Source organism: Salvelinus namaycush, chromosome 23 (assembly GCF_016432855.1).
Source record: "Salvelinus namaycush isolate Seneca chromosome 23, SaNama_1.0, whole genome shotgun sequence".
NCBI classification, from domain to species: domain Eukaryota; kingdom Metazoa; phylum Chordata; class Actinopteri; order Salmoniformes; family Salmonidae; genus Salvelinus; species Salvelinus namaycush.
The window spans coordinates 17875447-17902876 of NC_052329.1; the positions used below are offsets into that span (position 1 = coordinate 17875447).

Here is a 27430-nt window from a genome sequence, read left to right on the forward strand (position 1 = left end):
CATGTTGACCTCATCTTTAGGCTTTGGATTGCACAGCAGTACTATTAACTTCATTAGGCAAGAATCAATGTCTTCTGATCTGTTTCCATTCTCCAAAATGTCAAGTAAAGTCTGTATATTTATGCGAAAATCAATAGAAATATATTTATTTATGTATTTATTTGAAGTATGAATGTCCTCTTGTCAAATTGAATTATAATTGAGCATTTCTTTGTCCATGTTTGCCCCCACCCCCTTCTTTTCTCATCGGTGCCTCTCAGCCATTGAGGTTCAGAAACCACACACAGACAAGCTCTTCTGAGGTCACATTTAGGTCTGCGGGCAACACCAACAAACTGAGACACAACATTTCATTATTTTCCATCAATTCTGTATTGCTCTGACTTCAATCGCTATCAATAGCCTTCATTTTTAATGACCTTTCTTAGAATTGATTGTGTTCATTCATGTGATTTTAGGAAAAATTTTAGGGCCTGTCTAGAGAGCCCTGCAGAGATGAACCCAGACACACTAAAAGTTATACATAATGGAAGTGCAATTTCATCTCTTGGACATTTAATGGAGCTTGCTCCTACACTGTTCTAATCACTTATAGAATCATAAGTTAAGTGTAGTACTCTGACGGTACAAAACTCAAACTTCTCCTTACATCTCTGGCTTTCTCACACTCTCACAGTTGGATCAACGAGCGATACTGTTCTGACAGTCAGAAATGGCTTTGTAATGTAATGGAACAGCCTTATCCAGTGTTTAGCTTCGTTGTGGTACATACATAATGTAACAAAGGTGATGGCTCATACTGTACTAGGCCCTAAATGCTTTCTTTGGGCAAATCACACTCCCCCTTCCTATACCTACTTTGATCTACAGTCATCTTCGATCCTTGTGTGAATCACTTCTTCTGCATGTAACTCTAAAGGTTGTTCATTTCTCCTCATGACTCCATCTCAGAGATACCATATGACATTTATCAAGACAAATAAACAACTGAAAAGTGAAGTACTTCGCAAATGTCTTTGTATTTGAGAGTCTCCACTGCATTGATCGTTCAGTTTAATTCATCATCACATGTCACTGGTTCATCTCAAAAGCACAATCTATGTATTTGCTGTCCAATCAAATGAAATACAATGACATAGTGAAAGTACGTGTCCTTAAATCCAGACAAACATGTATACATTAAAATACCTGAAATCTCCAAATTTGTATCCTCTGACAAAATTCTCACAATAGACATACAGTATGAAAAGGTAATACACAAACAACAAGTACAAAACAGATATTGCCGTGGCCCATCGAATATAATGAAGGCACAGTTACGCTTGCAAGATCCAGTAGGATGCTTAATTAGTCTGGATCATTCAGAGGCTGGGGCTTCCCAACAGGAAATAAATGCCATGTGCAGTGATGTGCATCGATTCTGAGTAGCTATCCAGCTAGGTCCCTGATGGCAGGCAGAGTGTGGAAATGTGAGAGGATGGAACTCCTAACCATACCTCCATTCTACCAGGCCATCCTCACTGTACGTCAACAGCCATTCCAAGGTCAGGCTCGCTGGCAAATTGGATTTTACCATCAGCTTCCTGCTCCTCAAAGACAACAACCTGAGATCAAGAAAAACAAAAGGCTCTGAAACACAGCAGTAGGGTGCCGAGGTGTGGAGACAACATGTTCAGAGGAAAGGGAAGTCGTCTGAGGACTATTCCTGCAAAGCACTGCCAAGTTCAATATCATCAAACCCACTGGGTGGCCCAGCTGCTATAGCTGTATATCAAAATTGTTGACCTGTGATGTTCCTAACAGAGGCATCTGAGGGAACTCCTGTGGAGGGTGAGGGAGATTTTTCAGTAACAGTTACGGCATCAGTACCTGATTGTTTCCTCGGTTAAGCCAGGGGGCGGGGAGGTAGAGGGTTTGCTGGGGCCCCATGAACCAGTGGCGTCCAAGATTCTGCCCGTTGATAAAGACCACTCCTTTACTCCAACCCTGTGGATAAAAAAAACACTGTAATCAGTGACTTGAAAATCAGAGTTCAGAGTGTGTGATGCCTAATACACTAGCTATGAATAAACCAGAGATAGGCCTACTACACTATGCATCAATAAACAGTATGGACAGGTGGTGCTGTCTTCCATAACCATAGAGCCTTTTGGGCTGCTTTACTCACAGGCAGTCTGATGAAGGTGTCTCTGGGATGGCCACCCACATACAGCTTGCCGTGGAAAAACCCTGGGAAGGAAGGCTTCTGGAAAACAGAGTTCCACTGGCCTGATGCACTCAGTCTGAAACATGGGACGAGATCACCCTACTATAACACTAATACAATTTCTCGTCATATTTATTCATGTAACAAGATCATTTGCGAGAGTGTACAATGGCATGGCTTCAGTCATGGATATGTAAATGGTTAAATTCCACTTCTGATCTTTGGATGTAGTGTTGTTCTCAGTGAGCAGGCATTTTCAAGACGGCGCTAATTTCCCAGTTGATTATAATGTGGTTTTAACATGGTATTGGGAAACCACATGAAAAAGCTGTTATTTCTGCAATCTGGCATTGTAATTCTACGCTCAGTGAGAACCAAGAAGATAATCAACTCAACAGAATCAGAGCTAGGCACGAGCAATGACAGAGACTCAGAACAGAACAAATAAACATGAAGACGGAAATTGAAAGATGTACATGATCAGTACAAACCTATTTACAAAGCCAGGCTTCATATCCAGACTATGAATGATAAAGTCTCGTAGCGGGGTATTGTTCAACTCAATGTCTCCGACAAGACCTGAAAAATAAGCCAAGGCTGAAATAAGGCTGTCTTTGATTTTCTACATTCAGTGGTTAATTAGCTGCTTTTGAGCACCTATTCTGAAAGGATTTACTAATAGATGTGTCTAGTTATACAACCACAAGGCTATCACTGACCCAGATACAGTAGGTTAAACTATTGAATTACCTTTACGCTGTTCATCTAGGAGTTTACCATAGTTCAGTCTCCCAGAGTTCTCCACGAGTAAACTCAATGTTCTCTCCCCCTTCAATGAAAAGTACATAAAAGATGTGGAAACAATTGGAGGTGTTATCTACAGTGCACAATGCAAAGCAGACTAAATAAAGACAATAGAGGAAACATGTTGCTTTCAGTTGGACTGCAGATAAATCCAATCTGCTGCTGTGTGATAGAAAAGCAGCATGGACTTGTTTTCCATTAACAGGCGGGAGAAAAGTTAGTGATTGTGATTCTTCTTTGTCAGAACAACATTTGTCTGAAAACTTTCTGTTGGAATAATCCTAGCACCTTAGTGACAAACGCATTTATCAGCATCACCAGAAGCTTTCACCTCTAACATGGTGTTGAATATTAACTAGCCAGTTTTGAAAGCAGCTCAGCAGCACACATATAGCCTGAAACACCTTTAAAAAATATGTGTTATTGTCACATACACCGGATAGCTGCAGTGAAATGTGTTGTTTTACAGTCAGCCATAGTAGTACGGCGCCCCTTGAGCAAATTAGGGTTAAGTGCCTTGCTCAAGGGCACATCGAGAGATTTTTCACCTTGTCAACTCGGATATCCAAACCAGCGACCTTTCGGTTACTGGCACAACACTCTCTCCACTAGGCTACCTGCTGCCCAAAACACACACTATCACTATACCTTTCCATCAGGCAGAGCACACTCCAGCGTCTTATAGTCCAGAACTCCAACATAGAGTTTGTCCACAAACACCTAGAAGACAAGAGAAATGTATTAGTACAAATAATCTACTGACATAGGGTGTACATCATAGGGTACTTGACGTTTGCTAATATCATGAAATAATTATGATATAATGCCATGTAGCTGTGTCTGTCTGTACTCACCAGGGCTCTGTCTCTAACATTGTTCATGGAGTTCAGAAGGCCTCCGCTGTGGATTATGGTCTCATACAGAGTGTAGCCGTTGGACTGACCATTGTTATTGTTGACAGGAAGGTTCTCCATGTTGACTGGTTTCTCTGACTTCAAGGGCTACACCAGGACAAAACAAGAACAACATTCTATCTAATCTGACACGATTATATATTATATGATAGTGACATTAGAAAGTATTCATACCCCTTGATTTATTCCACATTTTGTTGTCTTACAGCCTGAATTCAAAATGGATTAAATATATTTTTTCTCACCCATCTGTACACAATACCTCATAACGACAAAGTGAAAACATGTTTTTTGAAATGTTTGAAAATGTATTGAAAATGAAATACAGAAATATCTAATTTACATACACTACCATTCAAAAGTTTGGTGTCACTTAGAAATTTCCTTGTTTTTGAAAGAAAAGCATATTGTTGTCCATTAAAACAACATCAAATTGATCAGAAATGGCCTCCCGGGTGGCGCAGTGGTCTAGAGCACTGCATCGCAGTGCTAGCTGCGCCACCAGAGTCTCTGGGTTCGCGCCCAGGCTCTGTCGCAGCCGGCCGCGACCGGGAGGTCCGTGGGGCGACGCACAATTGGGCTAGCGTCGTCCGGGTTAGGGAGGGTTTGGCCGGTAGGGATATCCTTGTCTCATCGCGCTCCAGCGACTCCTGTGGCGGGCCGGGCGCAGTGCGCGCTAACCAAGGGGGCCAGGTGCACGGTGTTTCCTCCGACACATTGGTGCGGCTGGCTTCCGGGTTGGAGGCGCGCTGTGTTAAGAAGCAGTGCGGCTTGGTTGGGTTGTGCTTCGGAGGACGCGTGGCTTTCGACCTTCGTCTCTCCCGAGCCCGTACGGGAGTTGTAGCGATGAGACAAGATAGTAATTACTAGCGATTGGATACCACGAAAACTGGGGAGAAAAGGGGATACAATTTATTAAAAAAAAAAATCAGAAATCAGAAATACAGTGTAGACATTGTTAACGTTATAAATTACTATTGTAGCTGGAAACGGCAGATTGTTTATGGAATATCTACATAGTCATACAGAGGCCCATTATCAGCAACCATCACTCCTGTGTACCAATGGCACGTTGTGTTAGCTAATCCAAGTTTATCATTTTAAAAGGCTAATTGATCATGAGAAAACCATTTTCCAATTATGTTAGCACAGCTGAAAACTGTTGTTCTGATTAAAGAAGCAATAAAACTGGCCTTCTTTAGACTAGTTGAGTATCTGGAGCATCAGCATTTGTGGGTTCGATTACAGGCTCAAAATGTCCAGAAACAAAGCACTTTCTTCTGAAACTCGTCGGTCTATTCTTGTTCTGAGAAATGAAGGCTATTCCATGCGAGAAATTGCCAAGAAACTGAAGATCTCGTACAACGCTGTGTACTACTCCCTTCACAGAACAGCGCAAACTGGCCTGAATGCAAACACTATGTCTGGAGAAAACCAGGCATAGCTCATCACCTGTCTAACACCATCCCTACCGTGAAGCATGGTGGTGGCAGCATCATTCTACGAGGATGTTTTTCAGCGGCAGTTACTGGGAGACTGGTAAGGATAGAGGGAACAATGAATGGAGCCAAACACAGGCACATCCTTGATGAAAACCTGCTTCAGACTGTAAACAACCTTAGACTGGGAGGCAAAGATTTACTTCCAACATGACAATGACCCCAAGCACACAGCCAAAGCAATGCTGGAATGGCTTCAGAACAAGAATGTGATAGTCCTTGAGTGGCCCAGCCAAAGCCCAGACTTGAATCCCATTGAAAATCTGTGGAAAGACTTGTAGATTGTTATTCACTGCGCTCTCTATCTAACTTAAGAGTTTGAAAAAATCTGTAAGGAAGAATGGGAGAAAATCCCCAAATCCAGATGTGCAAAGCTGATACAGACATACGTAAGACAACTCAAAGCTGTTAACACCGCCAAAGGTGCTTCCACAAAGTATTGACTCAGGGGTGTGAATACTTATGAAAATGTGATATTTCTGTATAGAATTTTCATTAAATGTGCAAAAATGTATTAAAAAATAAGTGTGTAGATGGGTGAGGGAAAAAAATCTATTTAATCCATTTGAATTCAGGCTAACACAACAAAATGGGAAATAAGTCAAGGGGTATGAATACAGTGGCAGTGTATATACAGTGTTTTCGGAAAGTATTCAGACACCTTGACTTTTCCACATTTTGTTACGTTACAGCCTTATTCTAAAATGGATTCAATGTTTTTTGTCCTCAACAATCTACACACAATACCCAATAACGACAAAGCGAACAGTTTTTTAAAAACATTTTTGCAAATGTATTACAAATAAAAAACTTAAATACCTTATTTACATAAGTATTCAGACCCTTTGCTATGAGACTCAAAATTTAGCTCAGGTGCATCCTGTTTCCATTGATCATCCTTGAGCTGTTTCTACAACTTGATTGGAGTCCACCTGTGGTAAATTCAATTGATTGGACATGATTTGGAAAGGCACATACTTGTCTATATAAGGTTCCGCAGTTGACAGTGCATGTCAGTGCAAAAACAAAGCCAGGAGGTCGAAGGAATTGTCCGTAGAGCTCGGAGACAGGATTGTGTCGAGGCACAGATCTGGGAAAGGGTACCAAAATATTTCTGCAGCATTGAAGGGCCCCATTCGTAAATAGAAGAAGTTTGGTACCACCAAGACTCTTCCTAGAGCTGGCCGCCCGGCCAAACTGAGTAATCGGGGGAGAAGGGCCTTGGTCAGGGAGGTGACCAAGAACCCAAAACCATCTCTGCAGCACTCCACCAGTCAGGCCTTTATGGTAGAGTGGCTAGACGGAAGCCACTGCTCAGTAAAAGGCACATGACAGCCCGCTTGGAGTTTGCCAAAAGGCACCTAAACACTCTCAGACCATGAGAAACAAGATTCTCTGGTCTGATTTAACCAAGATTGAACTCTTTGGCCTGAATTCCAAGCGTCACGTCTGCAGAAAACCTGGCCAATCCTTACGGTGAAGCATGGTGGTGGCAACATCATGCTGTGGGGATGTTTTTTAGTGGCAGGGACTGGGAGACTGGTCAGGATTGAGGGAAAGATGAACGGAGCAAAGTACAGAGAGATTCTTGATGAAAACCTGTTTCAGAGCACTCAGGAACTCAGACTGGGGGCGAAGGTTCACCTTCCAACAGGACAATGACCCTAAGCACACAGCCAAGACAACGCAGGAGTGGCTTCGGGACAAGTCTCTGAATGTTCTTGAATGGCCCAGTCAGAGCCTGGACTTGTAACTGATCGAACATCTCTGGAGAGACCTGAAAATAGCTGTACAGCATATCTCCCGATCCAACCTGACAGAGCTTGAGAGTATCTGCAGAGAAGAATGAGAGAAACTCCCCAAATACAGGTGTGCCAAGCTTGTAGACATACCCAAGCTTGTAGACATACCCAAGAATACTCAATACTGTAATCGCTGCCAATGGTGCTTCAACAAAGTACTGAGTTGTCACGCCCTGACCATAGAGAGCTGTTTATTCTCTATGTTGGTTGGGGCGTGACAGTGACTATGGTAGGTTATATTAATCTAGGTGATTAATGGTTTATGTTGGCCTGGTATGGTTCCCAATCAGAGGCAGCTGTTTATCGTTGTCTCTGATTGGGGATCAAATTTAGGCAGCCATTTCCCCATTGTGCTTTGTGGGATCTTGACTATGTATAGTTGCCTGTGAGCATTATTGTAGCTTCACATTTCGTTTTGTTCGTTTATTGTTATGTTTTGCTTTGAGGTTCACATAGAAATAAAGATGTGGAACCCAGATCACGCTGCGCTTTGGTCCAGTTATTATGACGATCGTGACATGAGTAAAGGGTATGAATATGTATGTAAATGTGATATTTCTGTTTTTTATTTTTAATAAATTAGCAAACATTTCAAAAAAACTATTTTTGTCATTATGGGGTATTGTGTGTAGATTGATGAGGGGAAAAAACAATTTAATACCTTTTAGAATAAGGCTGTAACATAAAAAAATGTGGAAAAAGTCAAGGGGTCTGAATACTTTCCAAAGCACTGTATAATATAAAGGTCAAGGTCCATTTTTAGACAGCCAATTACCATAATTATGAAATACATTCTTTCTACAATTGTCTGGATTTAGATGGTGGGAAAGTAATTGTCGTCTCATAAGGGAGCAAATTACAGCAATGGCTAGTGAATAATTAATGGTTTACGCAAGTACCAGACACACTGCTACATTTGCCCAGAAAATATACAATGAAGAGAGCATGTAAGGAGGTCTCATCTAGTGATACAGTGTACATCTAATTCTAGTGATACATATACAACCAATTCTTGTGATATTGTATACAACCAAGTCTAGTGCAACTGTATACAACCAAGCAGTCCAGACCAGGTTACAGCAGACAGCATGCTACTTGGGCCCTAGCTGCTCACCTTCTCAGTAAACTGCAGGCTCTCCCACAGTGACAGATGCTTCTGAATGATGACAGGCTCATACACTCTCCTGGCCTGGAGGGAGGGAACCTCAGGAAGCTTCTCACCTGAGACACACAGACATAGTCAGATATAGAACATGCGGGGGAGTGGGTCTTGGTGGATATAAACTCTTGGTGGATATAAACTGTACTTTTGAGTTTACCAACATGAGCAGAGGGTTTGTAGGAACATCAATACACTCTAAGGGCTCTATTTTCAGCGCTAGTGTCAAACGCACGTTTGTTTGCAATTTTGTCATGTAGAAACTGGCTTACTGGCATTATCAAGCCCTAACGCCACGTTCGGCAATTTACCAGTCTTATATCAGAACATGATCCTGTCACGTTCGTCGTATTGAGGAAACTAAGGCGCAGCGTGATATGAATACATTCTTCTTTTTAATAAAGGAAGACAACTGAACAAAGTAACAAAAACGAACGTGAAGCTAACTAGAACGAGTGCTGACATGCAACTCCACATAGACAACTACCCACCCAGACAGGTGGAAAAAGGCAACCTAAGTATGGTTCTCAATGAGAGACAACGATAGACAGCTGCCTCAGATTGAGAACCACACCCGGCCAAACACACAGAAATACAAATCATAGAAAAAAGAACATAGAATGCCCATCCAAATCACACCCTGACCAAACCAAAATAGAGACATAAAAAGCTCTCTACGGTCAGGGCGTGACAGATCCAAAGTGCTAATTTCAGGCAGGGCTGGTAGGGATATTTAAGACCAACCAAAAGCTGGTTTTATTGGTAACGCAGTTGGTTACGGCATGAATTTTGGCAGTGGAAACGCAGCCTATCCAGCACACTGCCCATATGCGCATGGACCAAGAGTAGCCTAATGTGCTTTTGGTGCCTGCGTACTTCGTATTTAGAAACATAAAAAACTAAATGTTTTCTCCCATTTTGTTTTATTTGGTTAAAAATCTAGCATAGCCTCCCCTCCTCTCAATTAAGGGCTTTCCTCCCCTGCCAAATCCAAGTCAAGACTGTCCATAACATTTTTGGCTCCTGAGACCGTTTGGAAATAAATCTTAATCGCCAAACCTTTATTAAAATATAACGTTTGAGGGGAGTAAAACAGTGAGCTGACATTCCCTTTGTATCTATGCATTGTAGGCAGGCCCACATTATTTTAGCCATACAGGTCCCATTTTGGACGTGCGTAAAACCCCCTCCATGATGTAGGCTACTTTTCATTCCCATCATGAAACAAGAGATGAGAACCTCAGGTGAATACCAGTGAACATCATAATCAGAAGTTATCTGTAACCTTTAACAATAGTTTTTTCCCCGTTTCATATGTTCAAAACTCAAACCCTCCATTAGGCATACTATAACGAAGGCTGTTTCAACAGCAATGCGAATCTTTTTATGACATCATTACATTTTACATTTATTGCATGTCTGTTTGTTTTTTTACGTGCTTGTTTTTCATTGAATTGTATTACAACAAATTTTATTAGAATGATTCACCTTGCTGGTTGTATTGTTACAACATCCGTGCATGCAATGTAACTGTCACACCCTGATCTGTTTCACCTGTCCTCCAGGTGTCGCTTATTTTCCCCAGTGTATTTATCCCTGTGTTTCCTGTCTCTCTGTTTTCCCGGTCTCCTGCTTTTTGCATTCTCCCTTTTCTAGTCCTCCCGGTTTTGACCCTTGCCTGTTTCTGGACTTTGTACCTGCCTGCCTCACCATTCTGCCTGCCTTGGCCACAAGCCTGTCTGCCACTCTGTACCTCCTTGACTCTGATCTGGTTTTGACCTTTTTGCCTGTCCACAACCATTCTCTTGCCTACCCCTTTGGATTAATAAACATTGTAAGACTCCAACCATCTGCCTCCTGTGTCTGCATTTGGGTCTCGCCTTGTGCCTTGATAGTAACATCTGGAGATGTGTGAATGTGATCTGTAAAATGGTTCTGATTTATGTTCATAAAACACAGGCCTATTTGGGAGCAGTATAACAGTGAGTGGACATTCTCCCTTTCTTTTTATATTGGATCTTTGTCCAGCTACTGTAAAAAGTTTGGATGTGTGTAAAACCCTCCATAGTCTGCGTTGTTTTAATATTCTATGCCCATGTGGAGAAATTATGGTGCCTGTAAGTGTGACATAACCTATTTGAAACAAGTTTTGTTTAGAATTTGAATTGAATTATTCGTTCTCTTTTGAGGCCTTGTCAATAATGAAGTGTAGGCCGAGCTCCTATATCAGTGTGAATGCTATTGAAGCCACGCAATTACTACACAACGTGGACTGCAAATGGGTTCAAGTTAATGTATTTGGTTCTACATTTTGTTATTTCGTTTCTGTAAGCCATTTAACAAACTATGACAGACTAACGTTGGAATTGGAGATGATTCCAAGGCAATACATAAAAGACCGTAAATACACAACTTGATATTTCGCCAAGGAGCACGTTCTGATTGGCCAGTGAGGGGCCGTGTTTATTCATCAAAACCCAGTGAACGCCAGCAAGTGCGCCAATAATTGTAATAGTGAAAATAGCACAAATATTTCTGACAAACCCCTGAACCTATGTATATATAGCGCTATATTGTGTTAGGGCTCTATTTTAACAAACCTAACTACTAGCTGGAGTTATTTATTGAAAATGAACTGTTTATTCAGACTGTGTCATTGCTAGATAATAATATAAATGATTGATTACAAGATAATTAAATCTATTTATTTTTGTCACAACATAATCATTTCATATGATCATTTTGACCTCTGCATACAGTGGTATGTGACAAATGACAACTCCAGATCAATACAGAAGTGGAAAACATCTGTGACTCAGGAAATAATCCAAGTTTTTAAGATAATTACTGGGAAAACATCTGAGCTTGACAGCAGTAGCAGCATCCAGCTGGTAGTACATGTCACACACACAATCATACCCATTCTCCCTTTTCCAACTGTTGGAGCTGAATGTTGGTGCTCTGTAAGAGATGTCCTCCAGCCCTCTTTAAGGTGTTGAAGCACTCTGAGAAACCTGCAGCCACTTAAGGTTATTGGTGGAAAGTGCTCCCCTACCACTATGTTCAACATCTGGGCCACTAAAAGGGGCTAATGGGTGGCAAAAATCACCTAGTCCTGAAATGGCATTCTGAGTTTAAAAGCCAAGTATTTCTATAGAGCAAATTGGCATTTCACACTTTTGCTGTTTGATATTGTGTGAGCTGCCTGACAAAGTTATCATCAGCTGCAGTTTATAAACTTGAAACTTTAATGTCATTGGATTCTACAGTGGATTGATATTTGAACTCAATTTAAAGAATGTTGTGCACGTTGGACTGCCTGCCACATGCATAATCAAATCATATTAACTTGGCTTTTAACCACTACAGCATCTATTGTTCATTTTGAAGAACAATACTATTTATTTAATATTGTTATTAAACCAAGTGTTAGATATTCAATTGACAGTATTTTCGTTCTATTTATGGTCAATTATTAGAGATAATGTTTTAGTTTGTGACTATGGGTACGCATTACTCACAAAACTCATATGAGCTGAGCCAAAAGCCCTGTGATAGACTAGCGTCCTGTCCAGGGGGTGTACTTGTACTGTACATTAAGGTGCCTCATTCTATAGAAACAGGAGATAGGCTCCTGCTCCTATAAACCATTCCGGCTTGCAAAAGCCAAGGCTTGTGCAAGGCTACTTACTTACACAGGGTATGGTTGACTCATGAAACTCATATGAGCTGAGAGCCAAACAATAGCATATATCAAGTTGGATCTAAATACAGAATTAGGTCATGTATACGTGGTGCTGAATAGAACATAGACGTACGCTTTAGTGACCACTCTCATCCAGGCCAATGCTCATTGTTCAACATACTGCACAACGTAAGGATGAAACATGTTAAGATAGCCCTGAAGATCTTAGTTTACCGGGAGGCTGGATAAATGTAAGATTGCTCTGACTGTATGTTTGAGGGGTGGGAGGTGGGGCATGTCCCTAAACTGTTAATCTGATGTCCCCTCCTATCCCTGCTGTACTGTAGTCCAGGGTACCTCAAACTCGTTCCTGGGTGTGTGTCCCTGCCCTCCTCCCCGCTTGATGATAAGTTGGTTATTTGAATCAGCTTTGTAGTGCTAGGGCAAAAAACAAAAACATGCACCCAGGAGGGGGGAGGGGAGTTATAGAAACGCTCCTGTAGCTCACCATACCCAGCATCAATCTCACACACTCATCTCTGATTGGGCAAGACAGACTCAATGTTCCCCATAGGGCCTTACTAAGTGACTTTGGAGAACGATACAAAGAGCCCCTCACGGCGACACTCACTGTGGTAGCGGCTCAATACATTCCTCAGAAGAGTGTACTTGGTGGTGTAATCCCCTGCCTCAGATAACGGAGCATCGTAATCTGAAAAGATAATGCTACTATCAGAACAGCAAGAGGCACGAGGAGCAAGAGGCGGGGATACCTCCTCCCGTGTCCGATGAGTTTCACTCTGCTCCTTTCAAACATCTCAGCCAGCAGGAGACATATTTTGTGGTTATCTTGACAGATACGGCTGCAGGAGTTTGGATGGAGGCAAGAGGCAGTGGAGAAAATAAAATGCAAATACAGACTACTGATAAACTTGAAGGTCAAAGAGCAGGTGCCAATGTGCCACTGTTACTGTGTTTGACATCAATGTCATTCTCCTCTGAGTAGCGAGGTCGTTACAATGTCAACAGTCCCAAACAGGATATAAAACCCATCATGCAGTCTTTCTTTTATATTTCCCATGCATTTTATTAGCTGATGAATTAATTATGCAGTGAGTGCTAAAATGCAGCCTGAGGTCAAGCACTGTTGAGGAGTGACAGCACCATCTACTGGCCTTTACTAACAGTACAATGACGGTGCATTACTGTAACACCGCCTGTATAACTGGCTGGTGCACGATCCTTATCAGAGGTATGTTTCAATAAAGAGAAATAACAAGGTAAACTATGAGAACATATTGATTTTAAAACAAAGATCCAAATAGAACTTACCATAGCTTGTTACCATTGGCTTAGGCATGGGCGTGGCAATTGCAAAGGCCCCGTTCATGAAGCCAAAATTTGTTCCTCCGTGGAACATGTAAATATTGATTGATGCGTCCTGTTTCAGGATTTCCGTCACAATAGCAACCATGTCTGCCAAAGAAGGGTGACAAATGAGAACTTACTACTGATGGGTACAGAGACATAGTAGAACTACGAGACCTGGTGCACGTAATAGCTGTATCATATCCATTGCTATAAACTCTACCTCTATATTCAAGAGCTGTGGCATGTAGCCCAAGAGTAAAACAAAAAGTATGATAACATTTGACAAGCAATTGATCTCGTTCCAAGCACCCTATTGCCCTTAAAATCAGTTCAATTGCAATATGGATTAAACCCCGCCACACCTTATTACATTTAACTGTAAGTCATTATAGGAACAACCCGATCCCTATTCAAAATCTCCTGCCTCAACATACTGATTAGCTAAACATATTGCATAGAACAGTGGTTCCCAACCTTTTTTTTCAATTAAGGAACTCAGTCTGGCATTAAACTTACTCTTGAAAGTTGTAATAGTAGAATGCACAAGGTGAAATATCGAAATTGGGTAGTGCATCATCAGTTCCTCTTGTCATGTTAGTCATTGCATACCTTAGAGAGCTATTTATAACTTGTCAGAAATGTCCAGATCAACTAGCCCATGTCAGCTAACATTTTTTTATTTCGTTTTTTAAGACCACAGACATTGTTGGGGGGTAGGGATGTTCCCCAATGTTCTCCAATTCTGGAAGGGGGGCACCGTGGGAAAAAGTTTGTGAACTTCTGATATAAACTCAGCAAAAAAAGAAACGTCCCTTTTTCAGGACCCTGTCTTTAAAAGATCATTCGTAAAAATCCAAATAACTTCACAGATCTTCATTGTAAACGGTTTAAACACTGTTTCCCATGCTTGTTCAATGAACCATAAACAATGAATTAACATGCACCTGTGGAATGGTCGTTAAGACACTAACAGCTTAAAGACGGTAGGCAATTAAAGTCACAGTTATGAAAACTTAGGACACTAAAGAGGCCTTTCTACTGACTCTGAAAAACACCAAAAGAAAGATGCCCAGGGTCCCTGCTCATCTGCGTGAACGTGCCTTAGGCATGCTGCAAGGAGGCATGAGGACTGCAGATGTGGCTAGGGCAATAAATTGCAATGTCTGTACTGTGAGACAGCGCTACAGGACAGACAGCTGATCATCCTCGCAGTGGCAGACCACGTGTAACAACACCTGCACAGAATCAGTATATCCGAAAATCACACCTGCGGGACAGGTACAGGATGGCAACAACAACTGCCCGAGTTACACCAGGAACGCACAATCATTCCATCAGTGCCCAGACTGTCTGCAATAGGCTGAGAGAGGCTGGACTGAGGGCTTGTAGGCCTGTTGTAAGGCAGGTCCTCACCGGCAACAACGTCGCCTATGGGCACAAACCCACCGTCGCTGGACCAGACAGGACTGGCAAAAAGTGCTCTTCACTGACGAGTCGCGGTTTTGTCTCACCAGGGGTGATGGTTGGATTCGCGTTTATCGTCGAAAGGAATGAGCGTTACACCGAGGCCTGTACTCTGGAGCGGGATCGATTTGGAGGTGGAAGGTCCGTCATGGTCTGGGGCGGTGTCTCACAGCATCATCGGACTGAGCTTGTTGTCATTGCAGGCAATCTCAACGCTGTGCATTACAGGGAAGACATCCTCCTCCCTCATGTGGTACCCTTCCTGCAGGCTCATCCTGACATGACCCTCCAGCATGACAATGCCACCAGCCATACTGCTCGTTCTGTGCGTGATTTCCTGTGTCAGTGTTCTGCCATGGCCAGCGAAGAGCCCGGATCTCAATCCCATTGAGCATGTCTGGGACCTGTTGGATCGGAGGGTGAGGGCTAGGGCCATTCCCCCCAGAATTGTCTGGGAACTTGCAGGTGCCTTGGTGGAAGAGTGGGGTAACATCTCACAGCAATTACTGGCAAATCTGGTGCAGTCCATGAGGAGGAGATGCACTTCAGTACTTAATGCAGCTGGTGGCCACACCAGATACTGACTGTTACTTTTGATTTTGACCCCCCCCCCTTTTGTTCAGGGACACATTATTCAATTTCTGTTAGTCACATGTCTGTGGAACTTGTTCAGTTTATGTCTCTGTTGTTGAATCTTGTTATGTTCATAAAAATATTTACACATGTTAAGTTTGCTGAAAATAAACCCAGTTGACAGTGAGAGGATGTTTCTTTTTTGCTGAGTTTAGAACATAGTCAAATGTTTAATTAGACATTCAAATTGAGCTGACTTTACTGATTTAAATCAAGGGCAGCCGGATAATGAATAACAAGCATGGAGTGACAGAGCATGCCTTGATTAGCAAGTCACCCAAGTCATAAACTGTTCTCTCTGCTACCGCACGGCAAGCGGTACCGGAGTGCCAAGTCTAGGTCCAAAAGGCTCCTTAATAGCTTCTACCCCCAAGGCATAAGACTGCTGAACAATTAATCAAATGGCCACCCGGACTGTTCACATTGACACTGCTGCTACTTGCTGTTTATTATCTATGCATAGTCACTTTACCCCTACCTACATGTACAAATTACCTCAATTAACCTGTGCCTTCGCACATTGACTCGGTACCGGCACCCCATCTATAGAATCATTATTGTTATTTTATTGTATTACTTTCTATTTTATTTTTTACTTTAGTTTATTTAGTAAATATTTTCATAACTCTATTTCTTGAACTGCATTGTTGGTTAAGGGCTTGTAAGTAACCATTTCACGGTAAGGTCTACTATACCTGTTGTATTCGGCGCATGTGACAAATACAATTTGATTTGATTTTGATCTTGTGTGTGCGAGATAGACGTGGATGCTGCTGACAATGACAGGACAAAACCAGGCCTGGGGACCCGAGTCATCAGTGGCTGTTGTTCAACATAAGAAGGACAATCTGGAGAATCTACATGACATTAATACACATCCACAACTGAGTGCCAAGCTGTATGACAACTGACAAGCTTTTACTGCAGTGATGCACTGAAATTGTGAAAAGTGAGTTTTTTTTAATCACCATCATGACCAAAATATCCCAACGCAAGCAGTGGCTACAGTGTTATGCGGAAGGCGTGTGTGTGTGTGTGTATTAAACGGTTAGTCAGTAGCCCTTTCACATAGTGTACTGTTCCCTGCTGAGAGAAAATTATTCACACATGTATGCACCGCATGGAATTGAGTGTATATACACATGTAGGGTGACCATAGGGACTTTGCTCTTTCCATTTATTTTGAAGGTTCTAGACACTGAAGGCCAGTATAAAAGCATAACACATTATAAAACAGTATACAAATCACAGCTTGGTTCAGTTGAAATTGACTACATGGTTCAAAATACAATTTTAGGGGGAATAAAAGTTTATGACGCTTGGCTTGGAAATAAGCACACATGGAAAGCATATTCATTTCTGACAGAAACATATCACAAAGGAGAACTGACCATATGCTAAGCACCATGTGACCAATCTATTAAGTGGGACTCATGCGGTGTGGCAAAGGTCCTGCTGCTTGAGGAAATATGACTTACCCTCAGCAGCAAAAACATGGTGAAGGTCACCCCAGAGGTCAAACCACCCAGACCAATACTCCATCACCATCTTGGGCTTCTGGGGCTAGAGGAATTAGGAAAGGGAATGTTCAACAGAGAGGTAGAAATAAACAAAATATATGTTACTCCTTGTAGACACAGTATTTACTCCATGAACATCAGGGCCCAGTTTTAAAAAATGTACAGTGCATTCAGAAAGTATTCAGACCTCTTCACTTTTTCCACATTTTGTTACGTTACAGTCTTATTCTAAAATGGATCAAATTATTTGTTTTCCCCATCAATCTACACACAATACCCCACGATGACGAAGTGAAAACAGGTTTTTGACATTTTTGCACATTTATTAAAAATAAAAAAAAGGAAAACCTTATTTATATTCAGACCCTTTGCTATGAGACTCGAAATTGAGCTCATCATGTTTCCATTGATCATTCTTGAGATGTTTCTACAATTTGATTGGAGTCCACCTGTGGTAAATTCAATTGACTGGACATGATTTGGAAAAGCACATACCTGTCTATATAAGGTCCCACAGTTGATAGTGCATGTCAGAGCAAAAACCAAGCCATGAGGTCGAAGTAGCTGTCAGTAGAACTCCGAGACAGGATTGTGTCGAGGCACAGATCTGGGGAAGGGTACCAAAATATTTCTGCAGCATTGAAGGTCCCCATTCGTAAATAGAAGAAGTTTGGTACCACCAAGACTCTTCCTAGAGCTGGCCGCCCGGCCAAACTGAGTAACCAGGGAGAAGGGCCTTGGTCAAGGAGGTGACCAAGAACCCAATAGTCACTCTGACAGAGCTCCAGAGTTCCTCTGTGGAGATCGGTGAACTTTCCAGAAGGACAACCATCTCTGCAGCACTCCACCAATCAGGCCTTTATGGTAGAGTGGCCAGATGGAAGCCACTGCTCAGTAAAAGGCACATTACAGCCCGCTTGGAGTTTGCCAAAAGGCACTTAAAGGACTCTCAAGATTCTCTGGTCTGATGAACCCTAGATTGAACTCTTTGGCCTGAATGCCAAGCATCACGTCTGGAGGAAAAATCCCTATGGTGAAGCATGGTGGTGGCAGCATCATGCTGTGGGGATATTTTTCAGCGGCAGGGACTGGGAGACTAGTCAGCATCGAGGTAAAGATGAACGGAGCAAAGTACAAAGATTCTTGATGAAAACTTGCTCCAGAGCACTCAGGACCTCAGACTGGGGCGAAGGTTCACCATCCAGCAGGACAACAACCCAAAGCACACAGCAAAGACAACGTAGGAGTGGCTTTGGGACAAGTCTCTGAATGTCCTTGAGTGGGCCAGCCACAGCCCAAACATGAACCCGATCTAACATATCTGGAGAGTCCTAAAAATAGCTGTGCAGAGACGCTCCCCATCCAACCTGACAGAGCTTGAGAGGAGCTGCAGAGAATAATGGGAGAAACTCCCCAAATACAGGTGTGCCAAGCTTGTAGCGTCATATGCAAGAAGACTTGAGGCTGTAATCACTGCCAAAGGTGCTTCAACAAAGTACTGAGTAAAGGGTCTGAATACTTATGTAAATGTGGTATTTCAGTTTTTTTCCATAAATTAGCAAACATTTCTCAAAAAGCATTTTTGCATTTAATCCTATCTGATTGCCGAAATCCAATCAGATAACTTCTGAAAAACTCGGCCAAGACTATAGGCATCCAAAGACTGTGGTTCAAAGCAACTTATTTCACAGATTAAGACTAAATAGCTAATATCCTCTGTTTTATCAACAGGTGTCAGATGAAACTGAGTAACTGATCAATTACAATGTAGGAGCTGGATAAATCTAATGATAAATATTAGTAGACAATCATCTGAACACACCTCAATACATTCACTCACTTGAATTGCATCCAGATACTTAAATCCCTCTGGGCTCAGTTTCTGAAAATTGATGGTTTCTAGAACTATTGACGGAAAACAAAAACTCAACAGTACATACAGTAAATACACAACAAACACAAATAAAATACACCATGACAGTATCCCACTGGGCACATTTCATTGAAATGACGTGGCAACAACGTTGATTCAACCAGTGTGTGCCCAGTGGGATACTACAGTGACCTCATGCTTAAGAAACTGCTTTGCATTTTAACAGATCATATTTTTGTCATGTTTTCTCCCTAGCTTAATCTGTATCCATCTAAACAGCACAGGCTCGTCTGTCTCCTTTGTGTTTAGGCTTCAAGTGGAAAGGGAATTAGTCAAGGAGCAGTTCTAAATGAAGCCTAACAGCAGCTGCCTAACACACACACCGGTCCTTGGCACAGACAGAGCTCTTGTGTTATGGGAGAATACCAACTACAGTTCAGGCAGAGACTGCAGTCAGATGGGCCAGAGGCTCCACTATAGTGCAGCTGTCTGTCTGTATGTCCAGTCAGTACAATACCTCCATTCACACCCCCGAGGTTCCACCCATCCTGGTTGTCTGAGGTCAGGAGCAGCTCCTCGATCCCCCTGGATAATAATGCCTAGAACAAGGATCTCATCTCAATCATGCTCATATGTCCAAGTTGATATTCTACTATTGAAAATGCAAGTAGTTGTAGTGAAGTCAAGATAAAGTGATGCACGGTGTGTATTTATGTGTATGCGTGTGTGTGTAATAAAATAGGCTCACTGCATTGTCTTACCTCCTTTATGTATGGCATATATTCTATGTCTTTTGCATAAGAGCCATACTTGTTCTCCACTTGAACTGCTATAATTGGGCCCCCCTTGGAGTACTGAGTTTAAAATAATAAATCAAATAAGAGCGAGCTTTCAATTGATTCCAGAATAAGTCACAAGAATATATTTTCAAAGCCTTTTGCATTGATAAAACATCAAGCTTCACATTTTAAGAATATTTTAGTATTGTGATAGCCCTTATCAACGACCATATCTATGCGGTGACATCGTTGTCACACACAATTGAACCGGAAAACTGGAAACCCAAGTGCACTTAATAGAAGAGTAGTGAGAAAAGATTAACCTGATACGGTGCAACTCTTGGAATGAGTTGATCAAAGAAGGAGTCAACTGCTTCTGTGAAACCTGGGTAGGTTGTTCTCAACTTCATGTCTGGATCCCGCAGCAACCAACTAGGAAGAAAGCAATACATAACAACTCTCTAATGTTATCAATAATGTATGCAGTTACATTTCAATACTGGTTGCACTGATGGCAGTAATGAATAATGAGTGCATTGATTGCTTCATAACGCAGTGTGAGTTTAATGGATTTCCAAATATCTATAACCTGGTTAACCTAGTAGTACATAATGATATCTTTCTGGACCAATTACCCTTCCTCAATCCATTTAGATGATGATCAGAGTCAATCAAATGACTCTCATTCAGGGGGAAAAGCTCAGCAAATAACTATTTTCATTCTCTGTGTGTGTGAGCAATATCTGGTTTTCCTCTTAGATCTATGATTCTATTTAGCCACATTACTAATAAGGAATGTGGGACTGTCTGTCCAGAGACCTGAGAGAAATAGCACCACACTGGAAATGAGCATCACAATAATTAATGAGGAAAAATGGATGAGACGTCGTATAAGGGGACCTATACATTCAGGGAGCTTAAACCAACCTGGGCTAAAATGTTAAAACGTGGGAACATCTAACCTGGGCAGCCCTCCTAAGTCCCACTCAGCACAGATGTAGGGTCCTGGCCGCAGAATCACCCAGAGCCCCAACTCTGCTGCTAGGCTGATGTACGCCCTGAGAGACACAAGAGAAAAGCACAGAGACAAAGCTCAACAGCTCTATCAAACATTTTCATCACAAAATCATATAAAAAAGTGGAAGTCTTGCTTACTTTAAATCCAATTGGTCCTGGAAGTTGAAAACCCTTCTCTCTGGCTCATGCAGGTTCCATGGCACATATCTGAAAGATAAAGCAGTCATTCTCAGTATCCCTCCATAGTAGAGCTGCAGTGAGTGGTGGTATAAGAGGACATGAGGTGTTCTGTGTGTCCCTACGTGGTGAGAGTGTTGACCCCACACGCCCTCATCTTCAGCAGGCGGTCCTCCCAGTAGGCTCTGGGGACGCGGAAATAGTGGATAGAGCCCCCCAGGATGCGAAAGGGCTCTCCCTCCAGAGTGAACTGAGAGGAGTTGGCCCTCAGTCCCTCTTTCTGGCTCATTCTCTCCACATCTGGGTGTTGGCTGGAAGAGAAAGACAAACTGCTGGTCAATCCAGAAAGTTAGACTAGATAGGAATTATAGGAACTTGACAATGGCATCTAAGGTGAGTAGCTAAGTATTTATAACACTTGTCACAAGCATACAAGACATACCCAACAGTTTTAGTTAAATCAACAAAGCTTTCAGCACAGCGAAGAATAATGAAATACGCTACAAGCATGCTACTCTTCTTGTCTGACCAGAATGCAAATCTATATTTGAATATGCGGGAGATTTACATAGTCAATTGCTCACACTGTCGATGCTGTGGAATGAGTACTGCACTGTGCCATAAGAATCGGCAAAATAAAAGCGAAGTGTCTACACAAGGTTAAGGTCCAGGGCAGGTGGGTCAGGTAAAAGTTCATGATAGGTTAAATGGAGGATATGGAATGGCTTTGAATTAATTAGACTATTGATAGCATATTCTTTTTTTCACCTCTGGTATAGGCCTACTTCTTCTGTGTAATAATAATAACAATCTGATCAAATGTTCTCATTATGAATTGTCTTTAATAGCATTGCCTATAATATTTTTTACTTAAATAACCAGTTTGGAATACTGGTTGCATATTGATGCATTTGCAGGTCCATGACAAAACAACAAACAGGACAAAACTTTGCAAACACTCGAGACCCGCCCATAAAGTCTTACCGTGTGAATTGAAAGATAATATATCCAACGATAATAAAACCGAGAATGGCATACCGTCGTATGAGAGACAGCCTGGCGACCATGGATGTATTCTTTTTTTTTTTTAAATACGAATAACGATCCAACGTCGCAACAACGGCTTTGACAGCCCACGCCTTCAAAGACCCCGCGTTAGACAACACATCACCGGAAGAACAGACTTCTGAATAGGCTAATAATACTGTAGTACAGGCGATTCACTCTAGGGGAAAATACAGGTGAGCGCTATAGATCACATTGAATTAAAATGTCAATATTCACCGGAATTACACAAAACTCCAATCCTAATGCAAGTGGAAAGTCTGATTGTTAGAGCCCACACTGTTTCTCATTAGGCTATCATAATTCGATTTTCATTATGCTATAGCCTTTACTTTGTACGCTGAAGGTGCGTTTTGGTAGACGTAGGATATTGCTCGCTTTCAATAGCCATTATGAAACGGATAGTTGTATATTGTAGGCAACCGACTGGGAGGCAACACTAATACGTTTTGTCCTTACAACCAAAATCAGTAAAAAGACAGGTCAGGCGAATTTGCGAAGAATGGAATTACCACATGGCGCTCCAGCCTACTGTTTACACTAGATTGTAATGGGGGAAAAAACATATATCTTTTTACATATGTAATTATCTGACTCTCCCTCACACACACGCATAACACACGCTGGACTGTAGCCACCACGGTCTTGCCCAGCCCAACTATCCGACAGATGACGTTATTATTTCTGACGTCGTTTGTCAGCTTCAACCGTAATACTTTACTATGTTATACGGTCTATAATAAATCTTTTTTTTTATTGTGTGCCCCTTTCGGGAAATGTGTCTTGCATCTCAACAAACAACAGCACAGGAACACCAATAGGTGCATAAATACATAAATCCCAGCAATAACTACAACAGGCAACACATGTGGATACAGTCCGTAATTCAGTTCAAACATTTTAGGAGGGGTGGAGATGGAGGGGTTGAGCAGTTATTTATTCAATTGACTTATGCTGGTGGGAATGAATGGTTTCTGGGCTCTGGCGGTTTTGTAAAGATGGACTCAATATCGGCGGCCTGATAGTAGGAGCTGGTTCTCCTGGTTGAGTGGGTGTCAGGTCGGTGGCAATTCTCGCTCCTGCCCTCACTACTCTCCAAGAACAGCGCTTGCATGTCCTTGAGATTAACCACTGATTTTGCTAGACAGCTGTACTATTTTATGCAGTTGGTTTTTATTTGCATGGATAGCTGATTGTCCCAGGCTTGGAAACAGAAAGTGAGAACGTAAATTATAGTTCCAAGATATTTATATTGCTCAAATATAGTCCATGAGCCCGCGTTTTTGTCGGGCTCACTTAGGGTGATGATGTCTCAAAGTGATTTTCTTGGTCTATGTCCCTAGAGTTGGAACATTTGTGATAGCAGTGCAGCAATGGCAGCTTTCACTTTTTATCACTCTTTCTTTCATCCCTCCAAAGAGGGTCTCCCATTATTTTCTGCAGATCCTCTCAAGCTCTGTCAGGTTGGATGGGGAGCGTCACTGCACAGCTATTTTCAGGTCTCTCCAGAGATGTTCGATCGGGTTCAAGTCCGGGCTCTGGCTGGGCCAATCAATGACATTCAGAGACTTGTGACGAAGCCACTCCTGTGTTGTCTTGGCTGTGTGCTTAGGGTTGTTGTCCTGTTGGAAGGTGAACCTTCGCCTGAGCGCTCTGGAGCAGGTTTTCATCAAGGATATCTCTGTACTTTGGTCTGTTCATCTTTCCCTCAATCCTGACTAGTCTCCCAGTCCCTGCCGCTGAAAAACATCACTACAGCATGATGCTGCCACCACCATGCTTCACTGTAGTGATGGTGCCAGGTTTCCTTCAGATGTGACGCTTGGCATTTAGGCCAAAGAGTTAAATCTTGGTTTCATCAGACCAGAGCATCTTGTTTCTCATGGTTTGAGAGTCCTTTAGGTGCCTTTTGGAAAACTCCAACCTGGCTATCATGTGCCTTTTACTGAGGAGTGGCTTCCGTCTGGCCACTCCATTATAAAGGCCTGATTGGTGGAGAACTGCAGAGATGGTTGTCCTTCTGGAAGGTTCTCCCATCTCCGCAGAGGAACTCTGGAGCTCTGTCAGAGTGACCATCGGGTTCTTAGTCACCTCCCTGACCAAGGCCCTTCTCTCCCGATTGCTCAGTTTGGATGAGCTCTAGGATGAGTCTTGGTGGTTCTAAACTTCTTACATTTAAAAATTGATGGAGGCCAATGTGTTCTTGGGGACCTTCAATGCTGCAGAAATGTTTTGGTACCCTTCCCTAGATCTGTGCCTCAACACAATCCTGTCTCTGAGTTCTATGTACAGTTCCTTCGACTTCATGACTTGGTTTTTGCGCCGCCATGCACTGTGTAGATAGGTGTGTGCCTTTCCAAATCATGTCCAATCAAGTTGTAGAAACATCTCAAGGATGATCAATAGAAACAGGATGCACCTGAGCTCAAAGACTCATAGCAAAGGGTCTGAATACTTCTGTAAATAAGGTATTTCAGTTTTTATTTTTAATACATTTGCTAACATTTCTAAAAACCTGTTTTTGCTTCGTCATTATTGGGTATTGTGTGTAGATTGATGAGGAAAACATTTCATTTAATCAATTTTAGAATAAGTCAAGGGGTCTGAATACTTTCCAAATGCACCATAAATCAGCCTAGCAGCAGAGTTGGGGCTCTTGGTGATTTTGCATCCAGGACCCTACATCTGTGCTGAGTGGGACTTAGGAGTGCTGCGCAGGTTGTTTCCATTACTTTAAGCCTTTAACTTTGTAGCAGGGGTTAGTCCAATTTTACCCAAGCCAACATGTTGAATGTTCAATGAGACCTCCTTATAACGTTTTTTTCCTTTCGGCTGGCTGTTCTGTGACAAAAACATGAAGTTGAGAACAATCTACTCTGTCTTCATAGAAGCAGAGAAACCTTTCCTTAACAAACTCATCCCAATAATTAAGCCTCTACAAGTACGTAAATAAGTGACCTTATTATCCAAGCTATCAAGTCCTGATATCTGTTCGCAGAGAGGTTCGTAGTTTGAAGAGGGAGGCCCCATCATTGCAGTTCAAGTGGAGAATGAGTACGGCTCATATGCAAAGGATGAACGATACATGCCTTTTATGAAGGAGGTAATGTGATACTGTACTGTTTCTCACTATCTGCATAATATTATATGCCCAGTATAGACTTTTGCAGTGACCTCTAAATGTATAGTGAAACTTTATCTCCTTTGGCCAGCTCTATTCCTCTATCCAGAGGGATCAATGAACTCCTGCTGACATTAGACAACCGGGAGGGGCTACGTTTTTTTTCTTAGCCCCTCCTCTCTTAAGTTCCCAAGACGGTAAACCTTCAAAGACTGGCAAACGGAACCATACAATATTTAGCGTACATGCAGGTATAGTGCCAATGAGTGTATTTTCTTCTATTTTGTCTTGCATCTGTGAAAACATAGTGGTCCAAAGACTAAGTGTGACTTTGCCCTTACTGTAGCCCCAGAAACCTCTGCTTCTAATGGAGTACTGGTTTGGGTGGTTCGATGTCTGGAGTGAATCTCACCATGTGTTTCCAGCAGAGGGTATGTTTCCCTCCAAATCAATACATTACAAACGAGATGAAAATCATGTCATATAACCCCTAGTTATATCAACGCTTAAAGTTAATCTATTATTTACATTTTAGTCATTTAGCAGACACTCTCGTCCAGAGTGACTGGGGTGGCAGGTAGCCTAGTGGTTAGAGCATTGGGCCAGTAACTGAAAGGTTGCTAGATCAAATCCCTGAGCTGACAAGGTAAAAATCTGTTGTTCTGCCCCTGAACAAGGCAGTTAACTCACTGTTCCTGGGCTGTCGTTGTAAATAAGAATTTGTTATTAACTTACTTGCCTAGTTAAATAAAATAGTAGTGAGTGCACACATTTTCATTTGTACTGTTGCCCCGTGGGAATTGAACCCACAATCCTAGTATTGCAAGTGCCATGCTCCACCAACTGAGCCCACAGTGGACCATCCATCCATCATGCAAAGGACTGTATGTGGCGACCGTCTAGTATTGATTCAGTCTGTCTCCTCTGGTAGACATGTTGGCTGTGGTGTCACAGATACTGGAGCCAGGTGTATCCATCAACCTCTATATGTTCCATGGTGGAACCAGCTTTGGCTTCATGAATGGAGCTGTGGTGAACCTTGGCACCTACAAACCTCAAGTCGGAAGCTATTCAGCCAGTTTTATGTATCCCTTGAACTGACATTTCCCAAATGTACATTTTCTTGACCAGAAAAATGTTGTCATCTGAATCTGAATCTTTTTTTTTTTTAGATTATAATGCTTTGTTATCCGAGGCTGGAGATTACACCACCAAGTATCAGCTCTTGAGGAATTTATTCAGCCAGTTTCACAGTAAGCTTTCTCTTTCAAACATCCACATACAATACTATTTGCGTTTTGGAAAATAACAGGCCCCATATTTAATTTGTTAAATTGTCTAGCTTGGAGTGTATCTGTGTGTCTCAGATGAGAAGCTTCCTGAGGCTCCCTCTCTCCAGGCCGAGAGAGTATGAGCCTGTCATCATTCAGAAGCATCTGTCACTGTGGGAGAGCCTGCAGTTTACTGACAAGGTGAGTTAGGGGTCAAGTAGCATACTGTCTGTTGTGACCTGGCCTGCTTGGCAAGTTGGCAATACTCAAGGGTTGATGTTGATTCCATAATGGTCATTATTTAATTGAATGCACCACATTGACATTGTTTCATCATCAAGCCCTTGAAGTCAGAGGGGCCTGTCAACATTGAGAACAATAACAATGGTCAGTTCTATGGCTACACTCAATATGAGACCACCATCAGCAGCAGAGGCCTTCTGAACTCCAAGACAAATTTTAGAGACTGAGCCCTGGTGAGTACAGACAGACACAGCGACATGGCATGACTTTACTACAGTAAATGGTGCACACTGTATGACAATACATAATTTGTACTAATAAAGTTGGCCTGTCTTCTAGGTGTTTGTAGACAGACACTTTGTTGGAGTTTTGGACTATAAAATCGTGGAGATTACACTGCCTGATGGGGAAAGGTATAGTGATACTTTGTGTTTAGATTCAGGCTATAGGGGTGCTGCTGAGCTGCTTTCAAAACTGGCTAGTTCATATTCAACACCATGTTAGAGGTGAAAGCTTCTGGTGATGCTGATAAATGCGTTTGTCACTAAGGTGCTAGGATTATTCCAACAGAAAGTTTTCAGACAAATGTTGTTCTGACAAAGAGGAATCACAATCACTAACTTTGCACCTGCCTGTTATTGGAAAACAAGTCCATGCTGCTTAACCTATAGCACAGCGGAAGATTGGACATGATCAATTACTCTCTGCAGTCCAACTGAAAGCCATGTTTCCTCTATTGTCTCTGTGTCCTATGCATTGTTGACTGCAGTGCTTCAATTAGTGGTTTCCACATGTTTTATGTATTTTCAATTGAAGGGGGAGAGAAC

The 27430-nt window shown here is 42.1% G+C and overlaps 1 protein-coding gene and 1 pseudogene across 1 annotated transcript; one reads left to right on the forward strand and one right to left on the reverse strand.

Annotated features, from left to right (window-relative positions):
- Positions 1-1038: 1038 nt before the first annotated feature.
- Positions 1039-21205, reverse strand: LOC120018508 (beta-galactosidase-1-like protein 2). The gene is made up of 18 exons (XM_038961736.1): positions 21029-21205; positions 20865-20933; positions 20672-20767; positions 20033-20141; positions 19692-19784; positions 19448-19529; positions 18880-18962; positions 17016-17091; positions 13402-13545; positions 12701-12781; positions 8340-8446; positions 3865-4011; positions 3659-3730; positions 2957-3035; positions 2698-2785; positions 2168-2282; positions 1870-1986; positions 1039-1604 (listed from the first exon to the last, which is right to left on the reverse strand). The coding sequence occupies exons 1-18, from the start codon at positions 21190-21192 to the stop codon at positions 1518-1520; spliced, it is 1809 nt and encodes a 602-aa protein (XP_038817664.1). The 5' UTR covers positions 21193-21205; the 3' UTR covers positions 1039-1517.
- Positions 21206-21284: 79 nt separating this feature from the next.
- LOC120018509 lies at positions 21285-26830 on the forward strand (annotated as a pseudogene).
- The last annotated feature ends 600 nt before the right edge of the window (positions 26831-27430 follow it).